Here is a 27,944-nt window from a genome sequence, read left to right on the forward strand (position 1 = left end):
ATCGAAACCAGTCGCTAGACATTTTAATTTACCTAATCATTCTAAGCAACATATGGCAATCTGCGGTCTTTCCTTACACTTAGGTAGCACGGAAAGCCGTAAAAATCTTGAACAAAAGCTCATCTTTCAAACCGGCAGTCTAAATCCCACAGGGATCAACGAACGCTTTTCATTCCACTAATTTAGTATTGTTTTTCTCGTTGCCATGTTCCCACCAATAACGTAGCTCCATTTTCTGCCTTTAAAAGCACACACAACCCACAACTCCTCTATTCGCTCCGACGAAGGGCTAACGCTCGAAACGTCAGCTTTTGTAATCGTTACGGTGGCCAATTTACCATTTCAAATTTGTTAATATATCCAAAATAAACCCATGTTTTGCCTATCTCCTTAATATTTCCTTCCAAGATGTTAAAATTAAGAAGTTAATGACTACTTCTTATCGAAGTCCAAAGCCAATCAATGCTTTATATGGCGATATATTATTGAGCATGGTTTGATATATCAAAAGGAACTCGGCGCCTCGAACTTAGAGCCTCTTGTCTACCCCAAACCAAGTTTTGCACTAGGCGAGGGACAAATTGTCATGGTATGTATTTTAACAGGAGGAGAGAATATGGTTGCTTGGCTAAGAATTAGGTCAACTTCGTCTTTTGGCCCGGAAAACCAAGACAAGTGGAATGGCTCTCAATCCACCTTAAACAAGCAAGAAGAGGTATAATTACTGTTTCCCGTTTTCTGAATCGTTTATCGAAGTCACAGAGCACTCTTACTGTAGTTTTGAACGAGCAGCAGATATCCTTATAAGAAGAACGACACGCACTGCTTTTGCAAAGTTCACATCTTTTCTCTGCATGCAATTCGTTTTGTGCCAGTTTCAAGGTAATTTCTGTAATTAATCAAACAATCTATAGCGATTGAAATAGTAAGGAAGAGAAAAAAAATACGATTCAATCTTTCAGCGTCTTAAAAAATACTTATAAGTCAGTTGAAAATCCTAACCTCTATTCAAGACAATTGTCCTCTCGACCGGTTCCTTCTCACACAAAGCCGTCCCAAGTGTTTATAGATACTCAGTGTGGTATCAGCGATTAACGATAAAAACAACCCTCTGAATTTAATTACATCGGTGTGACTATAACTCATTTTGAAAAAAACATACCGTCAACTGAAGAAAAGTAAGTAAGAGTGCCGGCAGGGAAGTTGAAATCTTATCAACAGTAAAATACTGTAATATTGTAGCAGGCAGTGGTTTTAATCACCGAACTAGGTTTACCTTTCGTTCTTTTTGTCCTAAGTGAGCTTTATCAAACGAAACAATAATTCACTAAATAAAAATTTAACTCAATAAGGATCGGAGTTAAATAATTGTTTGCTCCTGTTTCCTATAATTTATGTAACACTCGACCATAGTTCCTGTAGCCACGTGCTTCACAGTCCAATGTTGTATTTTTGCGAAGTTGTCGATTTCAGTGGACCTCATTTTGAATTAATTAGCGTTATTCCTCACACGAGTAACATGTTTCTGAACGAGTAACATTAATTCCGCGAACGTTTGGTTCGCGGTTTGGTTGAAGACTATATTTAAACAAATAACTCTTACGTGAAGTAATTAAAGCCTCCTTTTCAACGAAATGGAAATGGAGAAACCCCGTGATACGCTTTGTAAACACTCATTATCAATAGGTGTTGACTATCCAGCCAAGTTATATCGCTATTATGGGAGCAATGCAACAATTTCAGGACTGCAATAACCTTTTGTGATACAGCAATATGAACGGTAAGATGATATTGTGTTAAATAAGCTGTAGACTGGATGTAAAATGCGAAACAATTGAGTTTGCGTGTGAATGTGTACATTTTCGAATAACTGACGGCACCGTCAAATCAGCTCATTTTATCCACCTTTAAAATTTGATTAAATCGCACAGAATCATTACCCCAAAAAATCCTTTGGTGATCGAAAAGAACCACACTTCGCCTTCCAAAAGCCAGATTTTCAGTCGATTATTTTATTTACCACATAGTTAAATAACGGGTTACTTTTGACCTATTTTAATCCTGTTAGAAGGGGGTCGGATAAATTCAATTAGATTGTGTAAATAAATGATCAAGAATTGCTCAAATTGCCGTCGACACATGTATTGATGTTGATTTTCAAGATTTGATACTTTTTATCGGTCCAAGTGTTTTCAATTTGTGGCGCGACGCTCCGAGATTCGTCTGAAATTTTGAGGTTCAAAAGCGGCATTTTGGCGAAATCATTCAGTTGTTATCGATTTTCTCCAAAATAAATCAATATTTAGCCAAACGAAGTATGCAGTGCTTTGTTTCACCATAAGGCCTACCTAACTTGATAATATGAGCCGAATCGATTTTTTGGCTGTTGCCACAATATTTTGAAAATGTACGATTTTTGGCCACATTTGCTCTTAAGAAGTAGTTAGTTTGTGCATTGAAAAAAATATACCCCTCAAAATGACGATTTGAAAGCTTCTGAAAAAGGAAATCAGAGCTTGTTTAGATATTGGTTCGTTATTCCCGAGGAATGACTTTGTTGGTTTGGAAAACCGTTGCGAAGAGGAAAGTCTGATTGTGAACATAGTCTAAAACCAATACATCATACAGTTCTACACCGATTTAAAATGATGGTTTGTGAATTCAATAAGTAGACTATTGTTATCCTGTGATGGGTGAACCTGGCTGTTCATTCGAAAACTCTTGAGGATAATAGACCACTTAACATCAACCATATTAAAACATTTGCGAGTTATTAAGGTTGAAATATATACCCTCAAAAGAACATAAGTTCACTGATCTCTTACCGTTAGTCGAGGTGTAGTTTAGTGTTGTGTCATAAGAAGCGTCCGGGTAACGAATGCGCTCTGTGATAGAAGCCCGCTTGAAAACTTGTGTTGTTGTTCCTAATAATGAACCGCTATGGCTTGCAGATTTACTCACAAAGGATTTATTTTACCTACATGCAGTTGAGGCTGTTTTTCTTGTAGCCTTATTCAGTCAGTTAGGCTTTGTCCTGAGCTTTTAATGCATTTTGCTACCGGTGGACGGTCATCGATTTAAAGAGAAGCAATGCATATGTAGGGAAATAATTTGGAAATAATTTCAACAAAGTTGAAATGGTAAATTGGCCACCGTAACGATTACAAAAGCTGACGTTTCGAGCGTTAGCCCTTCGTCGGAGCGAATAGAGGAATTGTGGGTTGTGTGTGCTTTTAAAGGCAGGAAATACCGGAGCTACGTTATACCAATAACGTAGCTCCATTTCCTGCCGTTTAAAAGCACACACAACCCACAATGTATATGTAGCGCTGGAGGTAAAGATCGATGAAAAAATACCCATTAAGACGTGAAGATATTCCAGAAGAATGGCCCTTTAATGTCTTAAATTATACGTTCTGGAACATTGAGGTCGCCGCTTACGTTCAATTTTACACAACGGAAGCTCTCAGAGCTGATTAGCAACGTTTTTTTTTTCTTTTTCGGCCTCGCTCGAGTTTCCCGGCTGGCCAAAGTTAGGTTTGAACAGAGATCATGATGCTTTTGCTGACTAGTGATGAAGATAAGTCGCTCGAACCACCTGGAATTCATAAAAGTTCTTAAGGTTTTAAAAGTCTGTTTCTGGTAACAAAACCCTTATTGTCTTGCTTTTGACCATCATGAGTGATGAATGTCACGGCTCTTGAAGAAAGACATTCTACTGTGTTTCTTTAACCCTACCTGACGTTATACCTTGCTGAAATTTTACAATTTATATCACCAACACTTTCAAGAGTCCAAAAGAAAAGTCAGTTTTTTAGAACACATCTTGATTTCCTGTTCAGCGTGATGTTTAAAAAAATTTCGATGGAATATGCAGAGCAAATTATCGGATTTGTTAAGTGATAATCACGGGTCATTGAATCTTATTATACCACCCTGAGGGATGATAAGTAATCGCTGTAATTTCAATGGACATTCTAGTAATTAAGGACTATATTGACACAAATTTAGACAATACTGTCGGACTTTCTGTCGTAAATGAATCTTGCGGGAAATACATGACGAGAAGGATTTAACATCAGCAAGACTCTTCGGCCTTTAGGAAATCATTTACCTCAATTCATAATTTTGGTGGAACGGTCATTTGAAATCAATTCAATTGCGGCTCACGACTAACTGCGATCAAGAAGCGATCTTTGCCACTGTATAACAAAGTTTGAAGCAAAAAATACTTGGGAACTTTTGGAAGTCTTGCGAAGTTTCTCCTACACTGGCCTTAAGTTGACCGAAACTTCGCGTATTTCGGGGCATTGAAAGGTCCAAACTTATTGCCTGTTTTAAACTTGACCAAACTGATCACACCTTCACCTTTGCAAATTATCATCGTTGCTCTGAGTCATCTTTTGTGGCAGCTCTTGTTCGCATGCCAGACACCCAAGGCGTCATTACGATAGATGATGTTTCCCTAAACGAGATAGACCTTCAAGAGGCTCGACAATGTATATATATATATCTGTTCTCGGCCAAAGTCCTGTTCTGTTCACTGAGTTAATCAACAAGATATCATCTCTTGGAACAATTTGAAGATGTAGAGTTATGGCGAGCTCCTGAAAACTATCAGCGACTGTGACATGATTTTGTTTATGAAAAATCATGAGATCTTTGAGTGCAAGAAGTTCGAGCATATGCCAAAAATCTAAGTTTCTGGAATTTCTAAAAAAATTTAAAATTACCCGTGAAATAGTCCTGGCCCCTTGGCTAATGTAATTTTTAAACATATATTTAATTACTGAAATGATAAACTAGCGCGAGCAGCACTACACCAACTGACTGAACGAAAGACGATTTATTCTCCAAGGCGTTTCGTCTGAAAATGGCAGACTTTGTCAGGAATTTTTGCAAGTGGGGTAAATGAGCTTTCTCATATACACAAAGTAAATATGATGTCTATTTTCGACCTTTGAGGAATAAGCATAGTGTGAAGCAAGCGGAAAGTATCTGTAGGTTGTGACAAAGATGTTGTACATGTGTGATATTTTTCGAACCTTACACGTAAGAGATTAAATTTTTCTTTCTCCGGCCGGATGCAAGTCGGACTTCAGACATCACGTGTCACAAGTTCCGTCAAAACAAAGCCCACCAATCGTAATTGACCCACGCAGATAAAAAAAATTTAAAATTCGAAGACTTTTCAACCGTTACATTTATGAAAAAAATTGATTGTGGGATAAAGTGTCGGTGTCATCAGCTTCTTTTTTATAAATGAGAAGAAAATATATGTCTTTTCCCGTTTTGCAAACCCATGGTTCTTCGTTTGGTTTATACCATCATGTCTAAGTGTCAATAGAAGGGATAGTTGCTAATGAAGGTGAGCATAAATACATTTTGGTCTTTAAACTGGCGAAAGTTCTATCTGTTCGTCATTAATAATTGTTGAACTGAATATACATTGCAAAGCGAATCATAGGATTCCTTAGCCAGCCTTTCTTCACATCAGCGCGAACAACAGCTGCTTTGTTAAGGAGTTTGAAACACATGCGTCTGTTGCCTATTTGACAGTTGTTATTCTCAAAATAAAAATCTTCTGACAAATTTTTTGGCGCCCATTATGAGATTGATTTCAACAGCTCTTGTGTGAGAAAATATCTGAGGGATAGAGCTCAAATTCGGGTAACATCTTTCTGATCAGAGCTCATCAGAAAGCGGAAATTTGGTCTGATATTTATAACTGTTATAATTGTCATTCTTCCGCTTACATATGAACCCAACGTATGAAAATTTTTTATTGCAAGAACGCTCTGATATTTCCTTCACTGGGTTGAGATATGGTCATTGAGAACCTTTAGATATTGTTTATTCATTTATGATTAGGTCCTTGATTCGAAACCGCTATGAATTTTTATACCTATTTCCTAATCTTTAACAAAGGTAGATGTCAACAATAAAATAAGGCGGTCTCTCTCTTTTTTTTTTTTCCATCTGTATTTGAAAGCTGTTTACACTTCTTGGCTATTGATCGTGAAATGTTTGTCGTTATGAATTAATTGAGTTTCTTCTTTTACGACTGTTTCACCCGTGCAGTATTGTTAAGACAGTTAATACAGTTAAGACAGCAAGTCTTAACCTCTCAGAGTATCATTTTATCAATGTTTATAGGCTTCATTCGACAGCACATTTTTTACAAACTTGAAAAGAACGTTGTTTTGAAATCGGCATTCAACTGTTATCCTTGATTCAAAATTTCAAAAGTTTGAAGTGACCTGAGGTCATCTCGTGGTGAATGTATTTTTCTTACGTACTCTATTTTTATCTCATTGTCAAGGTCTAAGATCCGAACCATCTCTACACTAATGCCGTTCTTTCTCTGAGTTATCTCTAAGGTCCCGTAAAACCTAGTCTAGCAGCTATTTTTGGTTTAACGGTGTCGTAAATTCGAATGATGCGCTTCGGGGGGCTCGGTACCGAACTCGATTGCGTTCTTCTCTTAGACGTTCACCTAATCGCTGTAGCGGCGGTGCAATGAGATAATGACGTGGCTGAAAGAGTTAGGGGGGTTCCAAACAAGTGGCTCTTGTCCAGTAGCTTTCCGAACTGATGAAGTACGAAATCGCTTTGCGTCGCAAGAAGAGGCAGTGGGGCATTAGCCATGCGCTCCTCTCCCCCAAAATATTACATCTTAATCGTTCTACCATATTCAATACATAACATTGTTTTCATTGCGTGACGTTTCGAAAAAAATTTGTTTAAGAAGGTCAAATGTTTAAGAGGCCGGCGTGGAATAAAGCTTTTCAACTCCCACTGCTTATAGTAGATGCCTCCAAATCACCGCACATGAAGTTTTTCCCTGTGATTGCACTATTCTAGAAGGATCTATTTCGTGGCTGCTCTTGAATTATACTACTTATCATTCGTCGACCCAGTCCAAGCATTTCAGTAGGACAACGAGACGAACTTTTTCGTTACTAAATCTAACCATGTTAATGGGAAACCTGTACGTCGACAACAGATAAATCACTATTCATGAAATCCTTTTTTTTTTCGGTGGTTATGACCCTTAAGTGAGTCTTCCAATAGTGATTCGGTACTAGAAGGCCTTTCTCAGTCTTTGTTGTCTAGAAAGAGGAAAAAATTCCACGGCCTATTATGAAACGTTTGTAATAGTCGTGTGACTCTGCTGGAGGGTAATTTCTAGAAGTGACCTTTCAAAAGGAGAGATAAAATTCGAAAAATTTTGTCAGAAGTCGGTTAAAAGTAAGATCTCATAACAAAGATCTTATAATAAACATTCGATGTCACCATGAAAACATTGAGATAAAGCAGAACACAGCGATCAGCCGTTAGGCATGCGCGAGAAGTTTGCGCAAACAGTTCAAAGGATAACACGGGAAAGAATCTCTGCTTTGCAAAATACGAGAAAAGAAATTAAACGTCCATAAAAATTTGTAAACGTTGCGAAGAAAAATCGAGAAATTTCGAAGACACTGCCTGTTTGAGAACAGGTGCCCTGCTGATTTACCATTTTATTGTGAGCTTTATCGAAAAAGTTATGCGCTTAAAAAACAATGTGACTTACGGCTTTTGCGGTTGTTTGTAACTACTGTGAGACAACTTGCATTGGTTCTAACAGCCTAAAAGCACGCTCCACGTAATCATTACATCGTTTACAGGTATGCAGACGTTTGATTGCTGTGTTAGTTTGACTTTTCAACTCTTGTTGGAATTGATAATTTTCTTGTTTGAATGATCGATGCGCACAGGCGCTCCTAATTTGCAGATGTAGAGATGGCGAAAGGGGAATACAAACCAGTGTTCACCACTGAACAAAAGGAAAGTGTGAGCTTTGTGTCTCTCCTCTTTTTTCGATGGATGAACAGTATCTTCCAGTCAGGTTGTCATGGAACTTTAGAAGAAAGCGACTTTGTTCCCATCTCAAGGGAAAACAGAACAGGTTCTTTGACAGATCTCTTGGAATCAAAATGGAATGAAGAGAAAGCTAATTGCCAAGAGAATGAGAAAAGGCCAAAACTTTGGAGAAGCATCTTAAAGATGGTGTCTTTCAAAGATACATTCATCATAGTAATTGATCACTCTTTGTACACAGTTTGGCGCCTTATTAAGCCCCTGTTTCTCGGTTACCTGATTTTCTCATTGATGTCAGCTGAACCTCAGAAAAATCTGTCTCTGTATGGTTGTGTGATGGCAATGCTCATCTGTGCGACGATTGGAGGACTCAGTGTTCATTACTCTTCCTACAAATGTGATACCCTTGGTATTGGAATGAGCAGCGCTCTGAAAGGGCTAATATACCGAAAGGTAAGCCATTTACTTAATGAATATTACTTCATTTAAAAAATATTCAAACAAAGTCGTGGCAATGTTAGTATAAACAAAGGAACCTAACGTCCCAAATGTAAATATAAGTGGTCATACTTATTTTAGTTACTTCAGTTAATTACAATCAAATGAAAACATCACAAAGCAAATTGATAGTCCAATCAAACACCAATTCATCTCTTTTGCAGACACTACTACTTGGCAAAAACAGATTACTGAGATTCTCAACAGGCCGCGTTATTGACCTGGTTTCCAATGATGTCCAGCGACTGGAAGGAGAAACTGTCAAGTTTTTTTACTTTATGATTTTAGATTTCTTTCTAGTCGGAGGTGCAACAGTATTACTTGTGTATTTCATTGGTTGGCAGACTCTTCTTGGTGTTATTGTCCTGTGTTTGCTTGTACCATATTTTGGGGTGCTGTCCTACGTCAGTGCTGCACTGCGCCTGCGGACAGCAGCTGTTTCTGATCAGCGTATTTCCTTGATGAACCAGGCGGTTTCTGGGATTCGCACCATTAAAACGCACGCATGGGAGGATGAATACCAGGAAATGATAAAACACCTTCGGAGGTAAATGAGAAAGAAATCTGAGTGCACAATTTGAGTAACAAACAAAGTCGTGGCAATTATGAGGGCCCCACTGAAAACCGCCATGGCGAGTTGGGCTCCCTCGTTAAATATTATTATTATTATATTATTATTATAACTTAATTTACAACATTATTATGCTAATTGTTTTTTTATAGTCGTATGCAACTGTCATAAAGCAAGATTATGCAGAAAAAGGTTCCCTTTTCTTCGACACAGGTGCTTACTTTATTCTGTCGGACATGTGTGGACTAGGCTGAGACACAATACTTAGACATCGAGGTACCTGTTTCCCTCGCTCTCCTCTCGTACAAGAGCGTGAGTCTGCTCAACTGAATTATACCTCAGTTTCTCGTCAAAATGAGTGAAGTGGCTTATCAAACTTTTGACATTACGTTTGCAGCGAAATGAGTTTGTATAATCTGTTTCACTTTTTAGCGAGGAAATGAATATCATTCGAAAGAAGAGTGCTGTTTTGGCAGGGGTTGCCGCGTTGCAGTACACTTCTGTGCCATTGACAGTTCTAGTGGTAGTCATTACAATGGTGCTAACTGGCCGACCTATTACACCTGTTAATCTCTTCATGCTTCTTCCTTATATCAATACACTAATAACAAGTATTTGCTATTACCAAGCTTATGGTTCCTTGCAAACATACGAAGCTTATGCGTCACTCCAAAGAATAGAAGAGTTTCTGCTTTTAGATGAGTTGCAGGGGATCTCTGAGGGTAACTTTAAAGAAGAAATCTCAAGATCGGACAGACTCTCAGCTGAACAGGGCAAATCGGCCAAATCCTCTATCGGTGACGAGGAAGAACCTTGGAAGAAGTCTAAGTCTCTTTTTGTGTCAGGTCTTTCGTGCTCCCAGAGTGATCAGGAGGAAGAGTTTACTCTGGAGAATGTAGAATTCATTGCAGCACCAGAAAGTTTAACAGTCATCACAGGACCCGTGGGAAGTGGAAAATCTACTCTTCTTTTGGCTATAGCTGGCGAAATTTCAGATATCAGTGGTGATATCACTTTTCAAGGTTCACTTGCACATGTTTCCCAAACACCATGGGTCTTCTCTGGAACCATAAGACAAAACATTTTATTTGGTCTACCTTACGACGAAACCAAGTACTCCAAAATTATTGAGGCATGTTCCCTTACGGAAGACTTCCATACGTTTCCTAACAGTGACCATACAGTTGTAGGTGAGCGGGGCGCCGTTTTGAGTGGAGGCCAACGTGCAAGAGTAAGCTTGGCAAGAGCAGTATACATGAATGCAGACCTGTACTTATTGGATGACCCTCTCAGTGCCGTGGACATGAAAGTTGGACAACATATTTTTCAAAGATGCCTCCTAGACCCACTAGTCTTGGGTAACAAAACACGAGTATTGGCAACTCATCAAGAGGAACATATGAAAGTTGCTGATGAAGTAATTCTATTACATAAGGGACGGATGATGGAAAAGGGAAGTTTAGTTGAGCTCCAGAAAAAGGGCTGTCTTGGCACAGTTCTTGATCCGCTACACATGAAGTCCCACAGAGACTGCGATTCGGATTTGAGTTCAGTTTCGAAGGACAAAGGGAAACCAGATGTCATGGAAAAAAGTACAACAAAAGAAAAACATATCAAGGACCTTGTAATTTCGGAGGAAGATCGCACAATCGGAGAGGTGACTTTAAAGACTTACTGGGAATATTTCAGAAGCGGATTACACTCGTTAGCGATATTTTCTTTATCTCTTTTATGTGTTATTACTCAAGGTAAGATTTGTATTTAAAGTATTTTGTGACGGCCAATTTTCTTTTGCCGCTAAGAGGCTTATACAAAGTTATTTGAGGAAGTGGTCGTCTTCAATCTCTTTGCTTTGATCTCTATGTTTTAAACATTCCTTCATCGAGCTGTTGAATGAGTATTAATTCTTCCTTTTGATTCCTGTAATCATAGGTATGATTGTTGCTCCTGACGTGTGGCTTTCATTCTTTTCAAAAAAACGTCTTGAAAATCAGAGGGAGAAAATGAACTTAATATCGTATGGCTGTCTGGTGACTGCATCCTTCGTATTTGCCTTTATTAGGGCACATGGATTTCTTTTGGCTTGTTTAAGATGTTCTGAACAGCTTCAGGATAAAATGGTCACAGCGGTGTTAAAGGCACCAGTTTTTTTTTTTGATTCAAATCCAGTTGGAAGAATTCTCAATCGATTTTCCAAGGATGTTGGCTGCCTGGACGAGCTGTTGCCGGACACGTTTCTGGTCTCAGTCCAGGTTTTCCTGCTGCTACTTTCATCCGTTATGGTGCCAATTGTCACAAATCCTTGGGTTCTGTTTGTCGTTGTTCCACTGTCTGTAGTCGTTGTATACATCTCAAGGTATTACTTGAAGACATCCCGACAGCTCAAAAGATTGGAGTCGATATGCCGAAGTCCTGTGTATTCTCACATTTCGGAGACCTTGAATGGACTTGAGACAATTCGAACGGGAAGACGACATAGGGATTTTGAGAAAGAGTTTTACAGGTGTGTTATGCTTTTTTGTCAACTACAAATAAGAGGGGCATGTAACCAAGCGGAGGAGGAAGAGCCGTTGCGTCAGTGACTTCCTTGCACCTAGAAATAAAATATGGAGTAGTTTCTTAAGCGTTCAATATAGTCTTCTTGGCAGTTTCTGGAGCAATGGTCTGGCCAAGAATCAACCTCCTGGGCAACCCATAGAGAGTAGATTGTTGGACAACGAGAGAACTGCGGTACATACTGACAGAGGTGTCAAAAATTTTGTGCAAAAAAGATTAAAAAAAACTTATAAAAAAACTAACAAACAAAAACAGAAACAAAAACAAAAAACAACAAAAGCAAAAAACACAAACACTATTCTCTTAACGGAAACCCCGACCAGTTCGTGCAGCGTGACGTGATTAATTGCTATTAGGTTACACCTTACAATAAGATGACTCAAGTTATAGGTACAAGTGAATTTGCTGAACATTTCACTTCTAGATTTCAAGATGTTCATACTCAGTCCTACATCATGGTGTTGGCCAGTGGGAGATGGCTTTCTGTGCGCATTGAACTTCTTTCCTCCATTTTGACTGGCGTTGTGGCTTTAGCGGCTATTTTAGTTTCCCAAGATGCTGGTAGGTGTGGTCATATTAATAAATATTAGAACACTGTAAAACCATCAGAATAAAACAGCTTATGATTCAAAAAACCGATTAATCTAGTTACAATTAAGCTATTAATTGAAGACTTCTTACTACGAACTTTCGTTCAACAGATGATGTATGGAGGACAATTTTAATTTCAAGGATAAACTTGTTTTATTTATTTGATCTTTGATTTTTGACTTGAATTTTTTTTTGTGTGTCGAATGGTATATACCAGATATTGTTTTATTCTCCTTCGGTAATGCCAGAATGTATGCATCAAGAAGACAAGTGAACATTTTCAAGGAAGTCAAATTTCGGTTACTCTTTTCTTACTTGGCATTCCATGTTCCAGGGCGCTTACATCAGGTTATATTTACATACTGTTTAACCCTTTCACTTCCAAGATCTCATTAGCAATTCTCCTTACTCTCTGCCTTACAGTTCTGATAATGTTAGTTTGGAGAATTTGGTATCGGATCAACTGATAATCCCTGATTTTCCTTTTTCCTTGTTCTCATTACTTGTCTGATTGGTATTGTGTTGATATTGTAAGAAGAAATCCTGTCTCAGTCGCTCATGGGAGTTAAGGGGTTATGGTTGGGAAATGAAATACCAGCTTTTATTGCGGCGTCTTTTTCCTTTAACAGCTTTCGCTGGACTTGCTCTTGTTTATGTCATCGAGACCGTGGAACAGGCTCAGTTTGTTGTCAGAAAAACATCGGATGTCGAGAATTCCATGACCTCAGTCGAACGCGTTTTGACATACGCGAAACTTGATTGCGAACCTGGGTACAAAGTACTACGCCCTCCCCCAGAAAACTGGCCCTCAGAGGGAGGTGTAACATTTCAAAATGTGTCTTTGACCTACTATCCGGGAGGACCACAAGTACTAAAATACATCAATCTTGACTTGAAAGGAAGGACCAAGTTTGGTGTTGCAGGAAGGACGGGAGCCGGAAAATCGTCCCTGGTGGCAGCTCTTCTGCGCATGCCAGATGCCGATGGGAATGTCATCATCGACGGCGTTCCAATAAAGGAGATCAACCTCCAAGAAGCTCGACGATGTATATCTGTTCTTGGCCAAAATCCAGTTCTTTTCAGTGGATCGCTGAGAAGAAATCTTGATCTAGTAAATCAATTTCAAGATTTTGAGTTGTGGAAAGCCTTGGAAGATGTTCAACTAAAAGAGTTGGTGAAAAATCTGGAAGGACAGCTGCACCATGAGTTATTAGAACATGGCGCAAATTTCAGTGCAGGAGAACGGCAGTTAATTTGTTTGGCTCGTGTTCTGTTGCAGCAAAAAAAGGTCATCATCTTGGATGAACCTACTGCACAAGTGGATCCAGAAACAGAACAAGTAATCTGGAGAGTCGTGCGAGAGAAACTCAAGAACTCCACAGTAATAACTATTGCTCATCGACTGAACACCTTAAAAGACTGTGACATGATTTTGGTTATGAAAAATGGCAAGGTTGATAGATTCGACAGCTTCGACTCATTAGTGAGAAATGAAGATCTCTAAAGCACTTTCCAACAGCATAGTTAATGTTTGCTCGCTGAGTCCAGTAAACTATCCTTGGGAACAAATGGCTATGGTAAAATTCATATACCCTTCTTAGTCGAAGATTAGGTACGTAATGAAATTGTCAAAACAATATTTTTCAAAATAATGGTTGTTTGTGGATAGTAATGTGACTAAGTAAGTATCATACATAGTATACGAGTCTACGTACCGTTTTGAACAGTGACATTTCTAGACGTTTTAGCAGGAATTTACATTTTGAAAAAACTTCTCAAGTTGATAAGTACCAAGGCTGTAAAGAGCAATGGTTTTCCCTTGATGCCAGCCAATCAAAAAAATGCTTCTTACTTCTCAGATGCGCGTAGAGTATTGATAAGATAATACTTATAAATACAGGAAGTGGACTTGAAGATTTATGATAAACATGTGCCGATTTTCTGATGAAAGCTCTACTGCGGATACGAGATATATGCGAGATGTTACGATGATTGATGATATGAGATCAACCTTTAGGAAGCTCGACTGCGTGCTTCTGTTCTTGGTTAAAGACCTCTCCTTTTTGAGTGGGTTAAAAAAAGTTTGAATTAGTGGAGAAATAAGTAGAAATTTAAAAGTTCTGAAGGACAGTGAACAGTAACGGTATAAAACTAACCACGAGGATAATTTGGATATATCAACAAAGTTGAAATGGTAAATTGGCCACCGTAACGTTTACAAAAGCTGACGTTTCGAGCGTTAGTCCTTCGTCGGAGCGAATGTAATCGTTACGGTGGCCAATTTACCATTTCAACTTTGTTCAGTGATATATCCAAATTATTTCGTTACCCCCACCGACGCAGCCCCAAACAGTTTCTTTAGAAACTATCAGCCTTTAACCACGAGGATGATTACAATGATAATTTGGGAAATAAATCCATTGGCATGTAGAAATTGCTAACATTTTCGAAATATTCAGTAAGTAAAAATATCCAACTTTGTTAGATCTTTGGTTTCTGTGTTGCTCGTGTCATGATATTGATGTGACGAAGCAAGATGACACTTTTAAACGAATCCGCTGTATACATGGATCCAGCCAGGAACAATCTTTTTTTGCGTGTGGAGCGCGGAAATCTGAAGAATTTTCAATGGGAAAAATTTTCGCTCACATTACAAAAAAAAAAAAAAGAGAAAATGGATCCAAGCTAAAGAAGACAGCTTCCTTATCTGACACTGTATCATACAAAATACAAAACAATAACAGGAAAATAATCTAGGAACAATCATGGCATGAACTTTAATCTGAGTAATACTGATATATATTAATTCAGGCAACTGTTTTATGGCGCTGGGACTCTTGAATTCAATACGACAGTAAATGTGAAAAGACGATAGTTGATTGTGGTGACGGAAAGTAATGTTAAAAGTCTTCCTTTTTAATCACGTTTCAAAGAGCTACCCCTATTTAGTCTGCTCTTCCTTAAACTGAACTTCCCTCCCGCCCACTTTAGAAAGAGACAATCTGGAGCACTTCCAGCTCAGTGGCCATTCAAGGAAAGTACGAATCACGGTTTAACACAATTAATGATTTAAAAGCTACGCAGACTCAGGCAAATCTTACTGGTTTGTTTTTCTAGCCTTGATTTCTTCGTCTGAAAGATGACCTCAAATAGCGTACTTCTTTTAGTTATACTCGTGGCAGTGGCCGAAGCGTTACCAAAGAAAAAAGGTACGTGATAGAGCGAACTCTTGAAATTTATAATTTACAAGGCCTATGACTGACTTATTTTTGATCATTTATCACTTCTAGCTTTTGATATCTATTAAAGTAATATAGACTTTGTAAAATGAGTAACCTTTTCATAGGAAAAAGTATAACTTTGATCGGTTAGGTATACTCATGTCACTGAAAGGCCAGTCGTAATTAGATAAAATGTATACAAAAACTGAAGAATATTAATGACGACCGAGTGATTCCTCGAAGAAAATTCACTAGATTTGACAGAACTGGTGTTTCGCGGACGCTTCAATACATCACCTGTTGATTCAGACAATTTTCCCGCTCAAGTTTACGAGAAAGTAGTGTCAACTTGGAAAAATTGTCTAATAGTGTATTCTCCACTTCAAGAACTTCAAGATTTCAATTCTAATGTCAAAATAAATATTAGAAAAGGGGTGGAATTTTTGACTGAAATTGTCTTTCTGAGGTGTTCTCTCTTGGTGAAAGCTGAACCCGTTTATTCAACGTCCCGGAATGTACCCGTCCCACAAGGCCGTCTTTTGTTGTTAAAGCTGTTTTTTGTTTGCCATGTTAACAAAGTATCAGGAAACGAAACAGATTGAACTGTTTTTCTGAGCAAAGACCTTCATTACTTTCCATATCGTTAGATCGTAATATATGTATATATATATAGGGAGTCGTTAATGAAACTCTCAGGCCAACAAAGGTGCACCGCGCCAGGAGGATCAATAAAGATTCGCTGTCCAAACCTCACAGCCAACACGAACGTAGAAAGTTTAAAAAATTGCGAGGATGGACAACTTCTGACGTAAAAAATATAAAAAATTTTAATAAAAAACGTTTCGGTCAGAGACCTTCTTCAGTTATTTACAACTTTTGAAAAAAAAAAAAGAGCATTAAATAGGATCGAAGTGCTAATGATTACGTAATTACAGATAACGACTAATGAACTGGTGCTAATAAACAAAAAGCCTAATTACAAAGAAAGCAATGGGCAAAATGCAAGGAACAAACCCTAAAAACTAAGAGATAAGAATACTAAATATGTTAAGATGAGCGGCGTAACCAATTGCAACGAAGCAATGCGGCGAGCATTCAAAAAGGGAAGGCCCACCTCCCACCACAACCGCAAACCGTAACAAAATCCCAAAACAAGGCCTTTGGAGCCCGAAAGGGCAAATTAGCAACAAAATCCCTCAAGAGATTTCGTTGCTAATTTAGTAAAAAGTGGGCCTTCTCTTTTTAATGCTCGCCGCATTGCTTCTTTGCAATTGGTTACGCCACTCATATTAACATATTTAGTATTCTTATCTCTTAGTTTTTAGGGTTTGTTTCTTGTATTTTGTCCATTGCTTTCTTTGTAATTAGGTTTTTTGTTATCTTTTTATTAGCACTAGTCGCTATCTGTACTTACGTAATCATTAGCACTTCGATCCTATTTAATGCTCTTTTATTATTTCAAAAGATGTAAATAACTGAAGAAGGTCTCTGACCGAAACGTTTTTTATTAAAATTTTTTATATTTTTTACGTCAGAATTTGTCCATCCTCGCAATTTTTTAAACTTTTAAACTTTTAAACTGCAGTTAGTTATATATATATATATATCTATATATATATAAGAAAAATGTTGTAGTATACGAGGACGGACAACTTCGAGCTAAGAAAGACATATACTCAAATAAAAAGTCTAAGAAAGTTTAATAAAATACGTTTCGGTCCGAGACCTTCATCAGTTGTAATACAATGACTTACAAATTCCTTAAATAGATTTATATAGAGTGTGATGACACATATAAACAAACACAGTAATTACTACGCGAAAAATTATCACAATAAAAAGAAATGGAAAAATTGTCGAATCCACTGAAAATGTTAAGGAACCAGCGTTGACTTGAAAGGCGAGAATTGTACTAAAATTCCCAATCAACGCTGAGACTGGGACCTTTGATGCCCGCCCAATTTGAAAAAATTCTCCGCATTAATTATAGTTTATTCTTCTTTTGGAGTGAAATTCCTGGCGCTTATTCAAGCCGAAGGGTGCCAGAGAGAACAACTGTGCGCTCCAATATGCTTCTTTGGTAATTAGAAGTTTCTCGATCTTACCTGAATTGTTTACTGTCGCCTGCACTTGATCAATGCATTGGAATGAGAAATCGCTTAAATCATGTGGTGTTTTGTTAAAATGTACCGCTACTTCTCAGGTCTTTTTCTTAGTGACCATGGCAGACTTGTGGTTGCGAAATCTAACTCTAAAGTCATTTGATGTGGAACCAATGTATTGTAGGCGACATTTCTTGCACGGAGCCAAATAAATTATGGTCTTAGAATCACAGAAAAGTTTCGATCGTATCTTGTAACTCTTGCCTGTTTGAAAACTTAAAAAGGAATTAGATTCAACCAAGAAGTTGCGACAAAGATCCCATCTTGTTCTATTACATTTAAAACATCCCTTGACCTCAGCAACCCCTTCGCTTTCAGTGTTAAGGCCATAACGGGATGGCGCCAACAATTCTTTAAGGTTTTTAGATCTGCGAAAGGATGCTATGATGGAATTTGAAGGAAAAAGCTCTTTTAACTTGGGATTGGATTCCAAAATACCCAGATGTTTTTTAATGATGCGACTTACATCAGGTAAATTTGGATTAAATGTGGTCACAAATGGGAATGATTTCCTCTTAGATCTGGCATGAGTCAGATGGCTCGAGGCCTTTTAACTTGTCATATATATATATATATATATAAACGTAAGAAACCTTATCCTTGAATCGGAGAGTGCTCTACAATCATGGAGCTTTGTAAACAAGTATTTAGGAAAATAAAAATTAAAACTTCGCACTAAAACTTCGCACTACAGATCTGTTTCGAAAGGGTTAAAAGTCCTCTCTCGTCAGGTATATATATATATATTTATAGGGCTTTAAGTCCACAAAGTTACCGAGACTTTCGAGAAACAGGTCTCAGGAACTTATTGTAAGCCTTGTTGTCATCGATTGAGGCTTGCATCTCTTCCCCGACCATGCGCAGACAAGAGAGCAACACTACGAAAACAAGATAATGAATTGATGTCAGAAAGTTCATTTTATCGATGGAAACGGGGCTGCCGGAGAGAGAAAAGAGTATTTAAAATATAATGGAAACTTGTTTACAGAAGTTATCTGTTTTCTCTTCGTCTCTTCAGGAAACAAGCCCGAACCCCGTGATAGTAATCGTTCACTTCTAACAGAGCTTCAACAGGCTGAATCTTCTGGCGCAGAGACTGGGAAAGAAATAGGCACAACAGCCGCTGTTCTGTTGGAGAAAGTTCCAAAATTTAAAACAAAAGTGGCAGAAATAAAGTGGAAATTAAACAAGGCACGAAAGAAACTGAAAATTGCCAAGCAATATGTAGCACTTGCTGATAAGGTTTCACTAATGAGAAAGAAAGGAAAAGGTGCCAGCAACGATGTCAAGGATATAATACGCAAGGCAGAGGTTGCTTTGGTCCACGCCGGTGAACACATGGGTCTCGATTATGTTCATTTCAAGAAATGATTTAAAGAAATTTGGAAGTTAGCGGAAGCTTACACCAGGCATACATGGGAAAGTTACCAAGAGGAAATCATGACAGCCAAAACTTTTTAAAATGAACGTTTTAAAAATAACTTCTAAAGTGAACGTTTTAAACCTACTCTAATGTTGAAAATGTTTCTGTTTGCACTGATTTTTTTAGTGGTTTTCCATTCTAAGTGAGAGCTGCGTCAGTTTAAGCTAAAACTAATTGTCGGCTTCGCATCAAGTTGACAACGACAGAGGATTTAACTCTGAACTAAAACTCTGTATAAAGGATGACCGACTTAAGTCTGCGCTATTTTAAAACCGAAGGCATTAAAACACCCAAAAATTTTCTATTTCTTTTTCCAAAATTGTTTTGGCTGTCTGCTATCTGATAACGTCACGGATAATTTTGAGCCACTTTCCGCGAGCGGAAAAAAATTAACAATATCCAATCACGACTTCCGTGTTCCCTCCCTCTCACTTATCAATAAAAATGGCAATTACTTACGTAATGGACTGATGCTTCATTTATCTTTGGATTAATAAAAGTCAACAGTCAAGAAAACTAAGAAAGATTTGGCCAGCATTTCGGAAACTGTTCCCATTTTTTTCCTGTAAGCGATACTTCATATAACCACTGCTGACACAAGCAGAACACTTATGGACAAAGGAGCACCTGTTCATTCGGCTACAACTAATCAGAAGCAAATCAAACAAATGAGTAGAGATTGATGAGGTTTTTGCTGCGTTGTTGAATATGACTCCAAAGTACTTCTGGTAATGAACTTGAACATTTGCAAAATGAAAAGGATCTCAGTGAAAATTCTGGATAAAAGTGCATTCCTTATGTACCTAACACTCCACCTTCATTTTGTTTTGTTTTTTTGAAATGTGAAATTAATTTGCGAATTAGAGCGAAATTAAACGAAGCAATACTAACGTTTTCAACAACTTGTTTGTGAACGGAGAGACGTCAGAAAGTTTTTCCTTCGAGTCAAGTTTTACCCTTGGAGAGATAATAAGTAATTTGATCTGTTTTCCAAACAAAACTTCATGAAAAACTTAACGCTGGAGCATCAAACATCACATCCACAATCGGTAAATGAACACAGACGTGGGGAGTGGGTCACTAAACATGTCACAACATTATGAATTTTTAAATACTCTCCCAACAGGTACCCTAACTGCACGTTGCAGAACAAGACGAATTTCCACCCGAAATTTGGTGTAAAATTTCGACAATAACCCTAAACATTTCTCCGAGAGTCGAGAGCCCTTTGTTCAGTAAATGGTCGGGTCGTTCCGGGGCTGCGAGTTCTGCCGGTATGTGAAAAACAATAGTATATTCCACAAGTGATCTTACAAAAGGTTAGCTGCAGATACAAGAACTGGTTTCAGAGGTAAGTTGATGCAGTTCATTTTTTCCTAGATTTTAGTTACTTAGGAAACCTCTTAGGTTGAAATTTAAATCACAAAGTTTTTAACTTACAGGGGCTTGCGTTGGCCTGAAATGCGATGGCATCTTGCTAGGTGGCCCAGCGTATTCTTTGTTAAGTTTTCCCGCTGTCCGCCTCCTGTTATACACCCTTTGTTATGGTACTTAGTCGAACAAATAGGCATAGGAGGGTTCCATTTTCGTAAGATGTGTGTGTGCTCTTCACTTCTATTTTACACGGTGTCATAAAAATTCGATTTTTGCAACCCTTGTGACAAGTATGGTCCGCTCGTATGCCATGTATTCGAACGCCATTTCGACAGTGGATCCTCACCAAATATTCACTTCACATCAGACTTTCAAAAAACTTATTTTTGATTAGTCGAACATCTTCACAAAGCATACGGCTTCATTTAGTCAATTTTGCAAGTAGCTGGTTATCGATTGGAGCTAGTCTAAGCCTTTGTGCGTCAAGCTTTCGCCCACTCCAAAAAATATTGCTCCCAGAATGAACTGCACTTTTCCCCATATAAATAGTTTGGACCAGTTGTGTCAATAAATTATCGTGTACAACTCTGACAGTGGAGCGAGGAGTTTATTCCTTCGAAGAAAAAATATTATAGTGGGACAGAGAGAAAACAAAAACCCATCACAAACAATTTTTTGTTTCAAACGTGGACACTTGTTACACGGCAGAATTTAACCAGGACATGGATAGGTGATTTAATACCGTAGGGGTCATATATAGCGCGTGAAAGGAACCAGAGAACTACTGCGTACAGAGCTTCCCCCCCCCTGCATTTAGGTCACATTTCAAAGGAAGTCACAATTGTCACAACTGGGTTGTTTTTAGATCTAGGAGATCTCGGAAAAGATCTTAAAATAACAAATCTTGTGTAACAAGTTTTGGAACATGCCCTGTGGTGTTTTATCCTCCACCACCAAAACATTAAACCAGAGAATTTCGGAATAAGTGCAAAAGAAACATTTTTGCAGTGATGCCCGTACAGGTGGTTGAGTGCACAGGCCGGATCCCGTTCTGGGGTCAAAAAACAATATTCTAAAGATTGTCTCGATAATAATAATAATAATAATAATAATAATAATAACTTTATTAATCTCCTCAAAAAGGCTTTTAAGCTTAATTTACAATGCCAAATGTCTAAAACTTAGTTTTCCAAAAATACCCATAAAAAATGCTGTTTTATGTTTACTTTGAATACATCAAAGTTAGTGATAGACTGAAACTCATCTGGGAGACTATTCCATTGCTTTTGGCCTCTGAAAGTAAATGCGCGCTGACCTGCAGCCGTCCTATAGCTACAGAGTGGTATATGTAGGCGGTCCCTATTCCTAGTATTGCAGTTGTACACTTCGATCTGGTTTTAAACTTCTGACAAAGATATGGAGGTGCCAGTCCATATAAGCATTTATATACCATGGTAGCAAACCCCACCCGCAAGTTGTTTAATAATTGGCAGCCACTGTAACCGCTTGAGAAAGGGTGTAACATGATCAAATTTCCTCGTACCAAAAACTATCCAGGCTGCAAAGTTTTGCACTGTTTGTAATAGCTCAATGTTTTTTTTGTTGGTATTAGCCCATACTGATGGACAATACAATAATTTACTGAATACTAGAGAATCAATTATAGTGATCAACATACGCCTATCAAACAGATATTTTACGCGATTTATTTGACTACCTATACCTATATAAGGCTACCTATACATTTCGAAGTTACATTTATTGCTCATTTTTATGACCCATGATTAGGTATACACTATCAGTGGACTCTTACTAACCTATCTCTCTTTTTTTTTATTTTTTATTGCAGCATGCAAGATAATGAAGCTAAGCTACAACAAATGTTTACAAGTAGCCTTTGCTTTCTTTTTGGGAACCTGTCTTCAATTGACGAATGGTAAGCAAACACTGAAGGAAAAGCAAAGCACTTTTACTATAAATGAATTTGTATACCTTCTGCAATAAGATCCCAAGTTGTAGGCGCATCGAAAGGAAGACGTTATACGTTCTTGTCACCGGCGTGCATGGCGCGATTCCCCTCCCCCCATAGGTATGTTTTGCATTGCATGATCTATCTGTGAGGTTTAATGTGGACACACTGGAGGGTTTCCTATGAGCCAGCACAATTTCTGACTATCAAAGGGTTAAGGGTTCACGGATAAGCAAGTAAATATATTTGAAACTTGCTCGCTTGTGCTGTCAGCCTAACCCCTCAATCCTTTCAATGTATCATGAAAAGCGATACGAAAGGTAGCAACTGCCTTTTTGATATTTCAGGGAGTTACAATGCAATTCAGAGGCTCGAAGAAGTAATAGAGATGGCTGAAAGGGAATCTAAATTACTTGCTAACGAGATCAATCAATGGCTGGTGCAGGAAAGCGGAGGTATGTTAAAAGAAGATGAGGAAATGCACTTACGATCCAAACGATCTGTCGACGACGTTGACGAAGGCGCACAAACGGATGCCGACTTGTTAGCAGAAGTCAGCCAACCAATCGTCCGTAGAGACATAGCTAAGGATAAGAGACATCGTAATAAATCGAAAAGTTCTGCGGTAGTTAAGAAAAAGGACGAGAAGGAGGAGGATTCCTCTCAATTGTTAAAGAGGCTCGATTTGGACATCCAAACGGACAAACACCATGCAAAGAAGACGTCACAAAAGAAAAAATCCGAGGACAAAGAGAAAGGCAGAAAAGTTTTGACCATCACGAAAGCTAAAAGAGTATTAAGGTCGCGAAATACAAAAGCAAAACAGAAAGTAAGCGTTGATGAATTAAGTAAAGAAAACCTCGTCAATGCTTTGATCGGAGGAGATGCACATTTTAATGCCCACAGCGGTGCAAACGGTGTCCCCGAGAAAGCATACAGGCAACTGGTAGAGTATTTTGCAGGAAGCGAGCAGTCCACGATTGAAACGGGCAGCAAGAAATCTGAAATTGCACAGCCCGAGGGAGATCATAAGCAAACCGGTCCGAAAAAGATGGTTCGTGGAAAGCTAACGAAAAAACATGAACGCGTTCTTGCGATACTAGCGAAGATGGACCCAAATGTTTTGCGTAAATACTTCCATTTAAAAGGTTTTGATAAATATTGGAAGCTCATGCAAAGCATCAGGAAAAGCCATTTTGCGAAACCAAAGAGGAATGAGGATAAGAAGGTTACTAAAAAGGTGAAAGACTCATCGCCAAAGAAATCCAAAAGTTTGCCAGGTCATGTACCCTTAGCAAAACCAGTACCGTTGCACAAACAGGCCAAACAACAACACACCGAGAAAGTTCTTCCTCAGCATAAAATAGTCAACGATAAACCATCCCAGATATTAAGTAAAGATGCAAAGGCAAAGAAAATCGGTAAAGAGAAGACGGCAAATAAATTAGCGAAACATGAGGCAACAAAGAAGGTGGCTAAGGATGAAGAGAAGGAGAATTTGCAAAAACCAATAATTGTGCAGGGCTCTTCAAGTCCAAAACTTGTAAAGCACACTCAGAAGTTGGTCACAGTGAAAGAAAGGGCAGCTAGCTATATAAATAAACACAGCCATAAAGCTGTAGTGGAACAAAGTAAAAAGAAACTTTTGAAATCCTATCATGACAAGGCAAAATACTCTCCAAAGCAGGTAAAAAATGAAGTAACTGTGAAGGCAAGTGGAGAAGGTAAAAACAGCGTCGTTGTTAAGGACGGTGGCCCTGCGTCCATCATCACACCCGATGAAAAAGATGCTGCCGCTCTAAACGAAGCACCAACCAAAGGAAAACCAAAGTCTCCTCAAGTTCAAGTTATGCCTAAACAAGAAGACAAGAAGAAGGTTGGTTTTAAACCCGTAAATCTCAAGCAAACTGTCCTTTCCAAGATAACGAAGGATAAACCTAAACATGGCAAGGATTTACCCATGCACGCTGCTGAGGTCACCTCTAATAAAATGAAGGATTCTGGTAAACAGTCTACCATGAAATCCCCTGAAAAACAAAAGGAACTTGCGAGTAAAGATCAAAGTACACATCAATTAGAAAAATCAAAAACCGAACCTGAGAAACATAAAGAAACACTGGAAGAGAAATTGAAAGCAATGGTTCCAAAGGGTTCGAAACCAAGCAAACTTTTGAACGATAAAAACAATTCATTAGAAGAATATGAAAAAAAACTCACAAAAGTCTCGAAAGCTGTCACGGCCAATGACCATCACGACGCCAAAGCAACGCAAGCTGAAAAGAAGCCGGAGAGTAAGAATGATAGAACTTCTCCAGTAAAACAAACAGACTCTGGGACTTCCAAGATCGACATTTTGAAAGAAAAGATCAGAAAAACTAACAACCTGAAATTCAAAGTGGCTCAAGCGCTCCTAGCGCATTGTGAAACTCAGAACAGGCTTCGACAGGTGTTTGATGACGTGAATAACTCCCTTAAAAAAGCAGCCACCATGGCAAAAGCTATAGGGGCAAAGTTTGGAATCAAAGCACGTGATATCGAGAAGATGACATCTGAACACACGGAAGGAGCAGTAGAACAGTTTTTAAACCAGTTATTTTAGGTATATAGCCAGCGTGCTCGCAGTTTGCAAATGAGCAAGCTTTCCGTTCGTCAGCTTAGCCTCTTAATCAATCACAATCATATAAAACGGAATGTCCAATCACTCGTGTCACCTAGGCTTTCCATTTGAAGAAACTTTAGAGGTAATTTCTCTCTCGCCTTTTAACAGTGAACGATGACCAGCTTTTTTTCTCTTGCGTTTGAGTCTTTTTGACCAGTACTCTGTTAGGTCGGCTAGATCAGACCGTTTATAATCTTAAATTGTGATCAGCAGGTGTTATCAGCTCTAAGTTATCCAGATACTACTTACATTCTTGTATTTGCTATTTTGCTTTCAAGTTCCGAAGGTGTTTTTGTTATTTCTACATGACATTGTTGTGAAGCAAATATGAATTTGAAGCAATACAAGATCTGTTTTAAAGAAACTGGCTTTTTGCGCCCTTTCTTTTGCGTAACAAAAACTGAATCAAAACGGGCCATTCAGAACACTGAGTATCTAACTTAATTATTTTTTATAAATTTTGCTTGAACTGATCATGAGCCTATCGTGATTAACTCGATAATTTAAAATTACTCATACGAATTTGTATTACCGGTAATTTAACAACTACACGGCAAATAATTTGATAATGTAAAAAATGCTAACAATCAGTAGTCAGTACAAGCAATGATAAATTTATGTTATATTATTTACTTCACAAATAAAATCTTGTTTGTCCAGAACAACATTTTATGGGAATTGTACTTTTTCCCATCAAGATTTTCGTTTAAACCTTCCTCAGCGAAAATTTAATTATACATCTAAGATATATATTTCCTGTATTAAAAAAGTGTTAAAAATTATTAAATGATCGACAAATATCTATACGGTTTAAAATGAAAGAAGATATCCCTCGTTCACTGCATTTTGGGAGCTTTTTCCCGCCAAACTCCGCCCCTTGGTGGTATCACGTGATCTTGAAATGTTTGGCCCAAGAATACTCCATGAAGCTGAACTGAATCTTTGACTGTCAGTTATGTTATAACTTTTCGACCACGACAGCTAATGGTAGAAAGCGTCCTGATTATTTTTCAGCAAAATGGCAATAAAGATAGTTTTATCCTCGCGCAATGTTTGTATAAACATTCTCACTGCCGCCGGTACACCACTTGGGTACTTGCTTTCTGTTCTCCATTACCGTTCTTTACATAGGGAGGCTGAACTATATTCATCTGGCATCAGGCATTAACGGCTTAATTTAGATTAAATACAGTATGCACCATTTAGTGCCGTCCATATGATACGTTTGATTGGCCTTTTCAAACAAGAGTCCAGTTTGATCTTTTTGCTGGTTGTCAAATATTTATACCTGTCGACGTCACATTACATGTGAATATGTGAATGAGTGGCTTATTTCCTGACATGTTTATCTACTCGACTAGATGGTTTATATTTGAGTTAAGATAACATTGACACTTTTGGAGATTGAAAGAAACGCTCCTTCACCGTCTGCAATGTGCCAAAGCTGTCTGCTTCTTACCGCAGTGTACTACACGTGGTGGACCTGTTAGTCTTTGTACCCGTTTGTCCTCCAGCAATGGTTATACTCCTCATCCTTATGATTCTCTCTTTAGAACTTCATATTCAAGGTATAAGTTAAATTTTTTTGTTTATTTGTAGCTTTTTTCAAGTGTAAAGGTAACTACAGAGGCAATTAAATCTGTTTTTGAGATTAACAACAGTTTGACATTAGAATCGCCGTTGTTTTGACAGCCAGTTTGTTTGGTACCCGGCGTACCTGCCCCTTGTGACATGAGGACACCAATATTGTGATGCCTTAATCTATTGGCATTATGTAGTCTGGATGTTGCTGTTTAAAGCACACTGATGCATTTTGAGTTTCACATATGATATAAAGAAAAAGTTCTGCTCTCCTTGTTTAGTGTAGTAGGAAAATTTTAGTGTGCGTCTAATATATCCTCACTGGATTTGTCCCTAGATGGAAATTTTTTAACGGGCTGTTGTTTCTTATTTGTTTTGGGAAAGTCAAATGCTTGTTAGCCAATGAAAATGATGGATACCTGCTATTGTTTACTGTTGCTCTGAGGTGATAAATCTTTAAAAAAAAAATTATATCTTCCTTGATATGATTCTCTTTGCTCTCTTAGCATCTGCACAACTACGAAAATCAAGAGACATTTTGGAGTTTTTCAAAAAGGCAGGAGAGAATGCTATAAAAGCTATCTCTGGTTTGATTCCTGGAGGGAAACCCACATCCCAGTTAACTACACAACCGAGGGGTCCCAGGATACCTCTAAACACAATCAACGAGGACTCTATCAAGCCTGTTATACCCTACAAACGAAACAGCATAAGGAAGGTAATAGAGAAAGTAATCTCAACAAGATTAGTTCCGCTTCCAAGAGCGCAAGAAAATAAGGGAAGAAGCTAAAGCGAAAAAAGCAAACCGCAGTTACTCAACAGCGAGAACTCTCCTCTCCAAATCAGATGAAGAGGGAGCCAAATAAACAACAAATCAATGACACTTTGAAACTGTTCCAAAAAGAGACGCCGGTGGAAAGTATTTTAGACTGACAAAATATTTTTTAGTGGCCGTTTTCATACAATTTTTCGTGAAACAAATTAAGTTTGACTCAAATAATAAAATTTAATAGTTTGAACGAGTCACTTTCATACATTCCACAATGGAGCCTACACAATAAGTATTGGTCTACAGAATACATTTACAGATACAACCTTCCACCGGGCCTCGACAATTAAGATTTGTTATTTTAAGCTCGACCGAAAACAACGTAAGACACAGCACTGATGCATACCGCGGAGGTAACTTCGAACTTTTTGTCTTTTCGGTCTTAACACATCTTACCTTAGTTCGCTTTCTGCCTTACATATTAATCAATTCCAACGTGAATAGTATGCAGGTGTTTCAGATTATAAATTAACATGTGCGGGTATTTTTTCTCCTTTGCTCATACTAACAAAAACTTGCTATTCCGTACTATTAACTCTCCCATGATGCACCTTGCTTGTCCCAACTCATACACCGAATTGGAGGTGAATGGTGGTGATATTTATAACTCCGCAACAGAGGCAAAAGGAATTCCCCTCTTTTCACGGAAA

General features: G+C 38.2%; 3 protein-coding genes across 6 annotated transcripts; all 3 read left to right on the forward strand.

The window, feature by feature from the left end:
• The first annotated feature begins 4,051 nt into the window (after positions 1-4,051).
• On the forward strand, positions 4,052-14,562 carry LOC111322852 (ATP-binding cassette sub-family C member 4). 4 transcript variants are annotated; one of them, XM_088735853.1, is made up of 7 exons: positions 4,052-5,368; positions 7,758-8,313; positions 8,523-8,905; positions 9,362-10,677; positions 10,862-11,432; positions 11,910-12,046; positions 12,976-14,562. In XM_088735853.1, exons 2-7 carry the CDS (start codon positions 7,783-7,785, stop codon positions 13,578-13,580), a joined length of 3,543 nt encoding a protein of 1,180 aa, XP_088591979.1. In that variant the 5' UTR covers positions 4,052-5,368; positions 7,758-7,782; the 3' UTR covers positions 13,581-14,562. The 4 variants fall into 4 exon arrangements, with proteins under 4 accessions (XP_088591979.1, XP_022781786.2, XP_088591978.1 ...); XM_022926051.2 differs by having other exon boundaries at positions 4,055-5,368; positions 12,706-14,562; XM_088735852.1 differs by having other exon boundaries at positions 4,055-5,368; positions 7,775-8,313; positions 12,706-14,562.
• A 570-nt stretch (positions 14,563-15,132) lies between these two features.
• Positions 15,133-19,340, forward strand: LOC111322835 (uncharacterized). Its single transcript, XM_022926029.2, has 2 exons — positions 15,133-15,285; positions 18,478-19,340. The coding sequence occupies exons 1-2, from the start codon at positions 15,216-15,218 to the stop codon at positions 18,828-18,830; spliced, it is 423 nt and encodes a 140-aa protein (XP_022781764.2). The 5' UTR covers positions 15,133-15,215; the 3' UTR covers positions 18,831-19,340.
• A 646-nt stretch (positions 19,341-19,986) lies between these two features.
• On the forward strand, positions 19,987-27,823 carry LOC111322783 (uncharacterized). Its single transcript, XM_022925951.2, has 4 exons — positions 19,987-20,233; positions 22,106-22,192; positions 22,573-26,452; positions 26,972-27,823. Exons 2-3 carry the CDS (start codon positions 22,117-22,119, stop codon positions 24,822-24,824), a joined length of 2,328 nt encoding a protein of 775 aa, XP_022781686.2. The 5' UTR covers positions 19,987-20,233; positions 22,106-22,116; the 3' UTR covers positions 24,825-26,452; positions 26,972-27,823.
• Positions 27,824-27,944: the final 121 nt, after the last annotated feature.

Source organism: Stylophora pistillata, chromosome 10 (assembly GCF_964205215.1).
Source record: "Stylophora pistillata chromosome 10, jaStyPist1.2, whole genome shotgun sequence".
NCBI classification, from domain to species: Eukaryota; Metazoa; Cnidaria; class Anthozoa; order Scleractinia; family Pocilloporidae; genus Stylophora; species Stylophora pistillata.

Excerpts from the sequence above, each read along its gene's own strand:
- LOC111322852 (XM_022926051.2), top strand. The coding sequence starts at position 7,783 with ATGGCGAAAGGGGAATACAAACCAGTGTTCACCACTGAACAAAAGGAA. Across the intron at positions 8,314-8,522 it reads AAGGGCTAATATACCGAAAG|ACACTACTACTTGGCAAAAA; the intron begins GTAAGCCATTTA and ends TCTCTTTTGCAG. Across the intron at positions 8,906-9,361 it reads ATGATAAAACACCTTCGGAG|CGAGGAAATGAATATCATTC; the intron begins GTAAATGAGAAA and ends TTCACTTTTTAG.
- LOC111322835 (XM_022926029.2), top strand. The coding sequence starts at position 15,216 with ATGACCTCAAATAGCGTACTTCTTTTAGTTATACTCGTGGCAGTGGCC. Across the intron at positions 15,286-18,477 it reads AGCGTTACCAAAGAAAAAAG|GAAACAAGCCCGAACCCCGT; the intron begins GTACGTGATAGA and ends TCGTCTCTTCAG.
- LOC111322783 (XM_022925951.2), top strand. The coding sequence starts at position 22,117 with ATGAAGCTAAGCTACAACAAATGTTTACAAGTAGCCTTTGCTTTCTTT. Across the intron at positions 22,193-22,572 it reads CTGTCTTCAATTGACGAATG|GGAGTTACAATGCAATTCAG; the intron begins GTAAGCAAACAC and ends TTGATATTTCAG.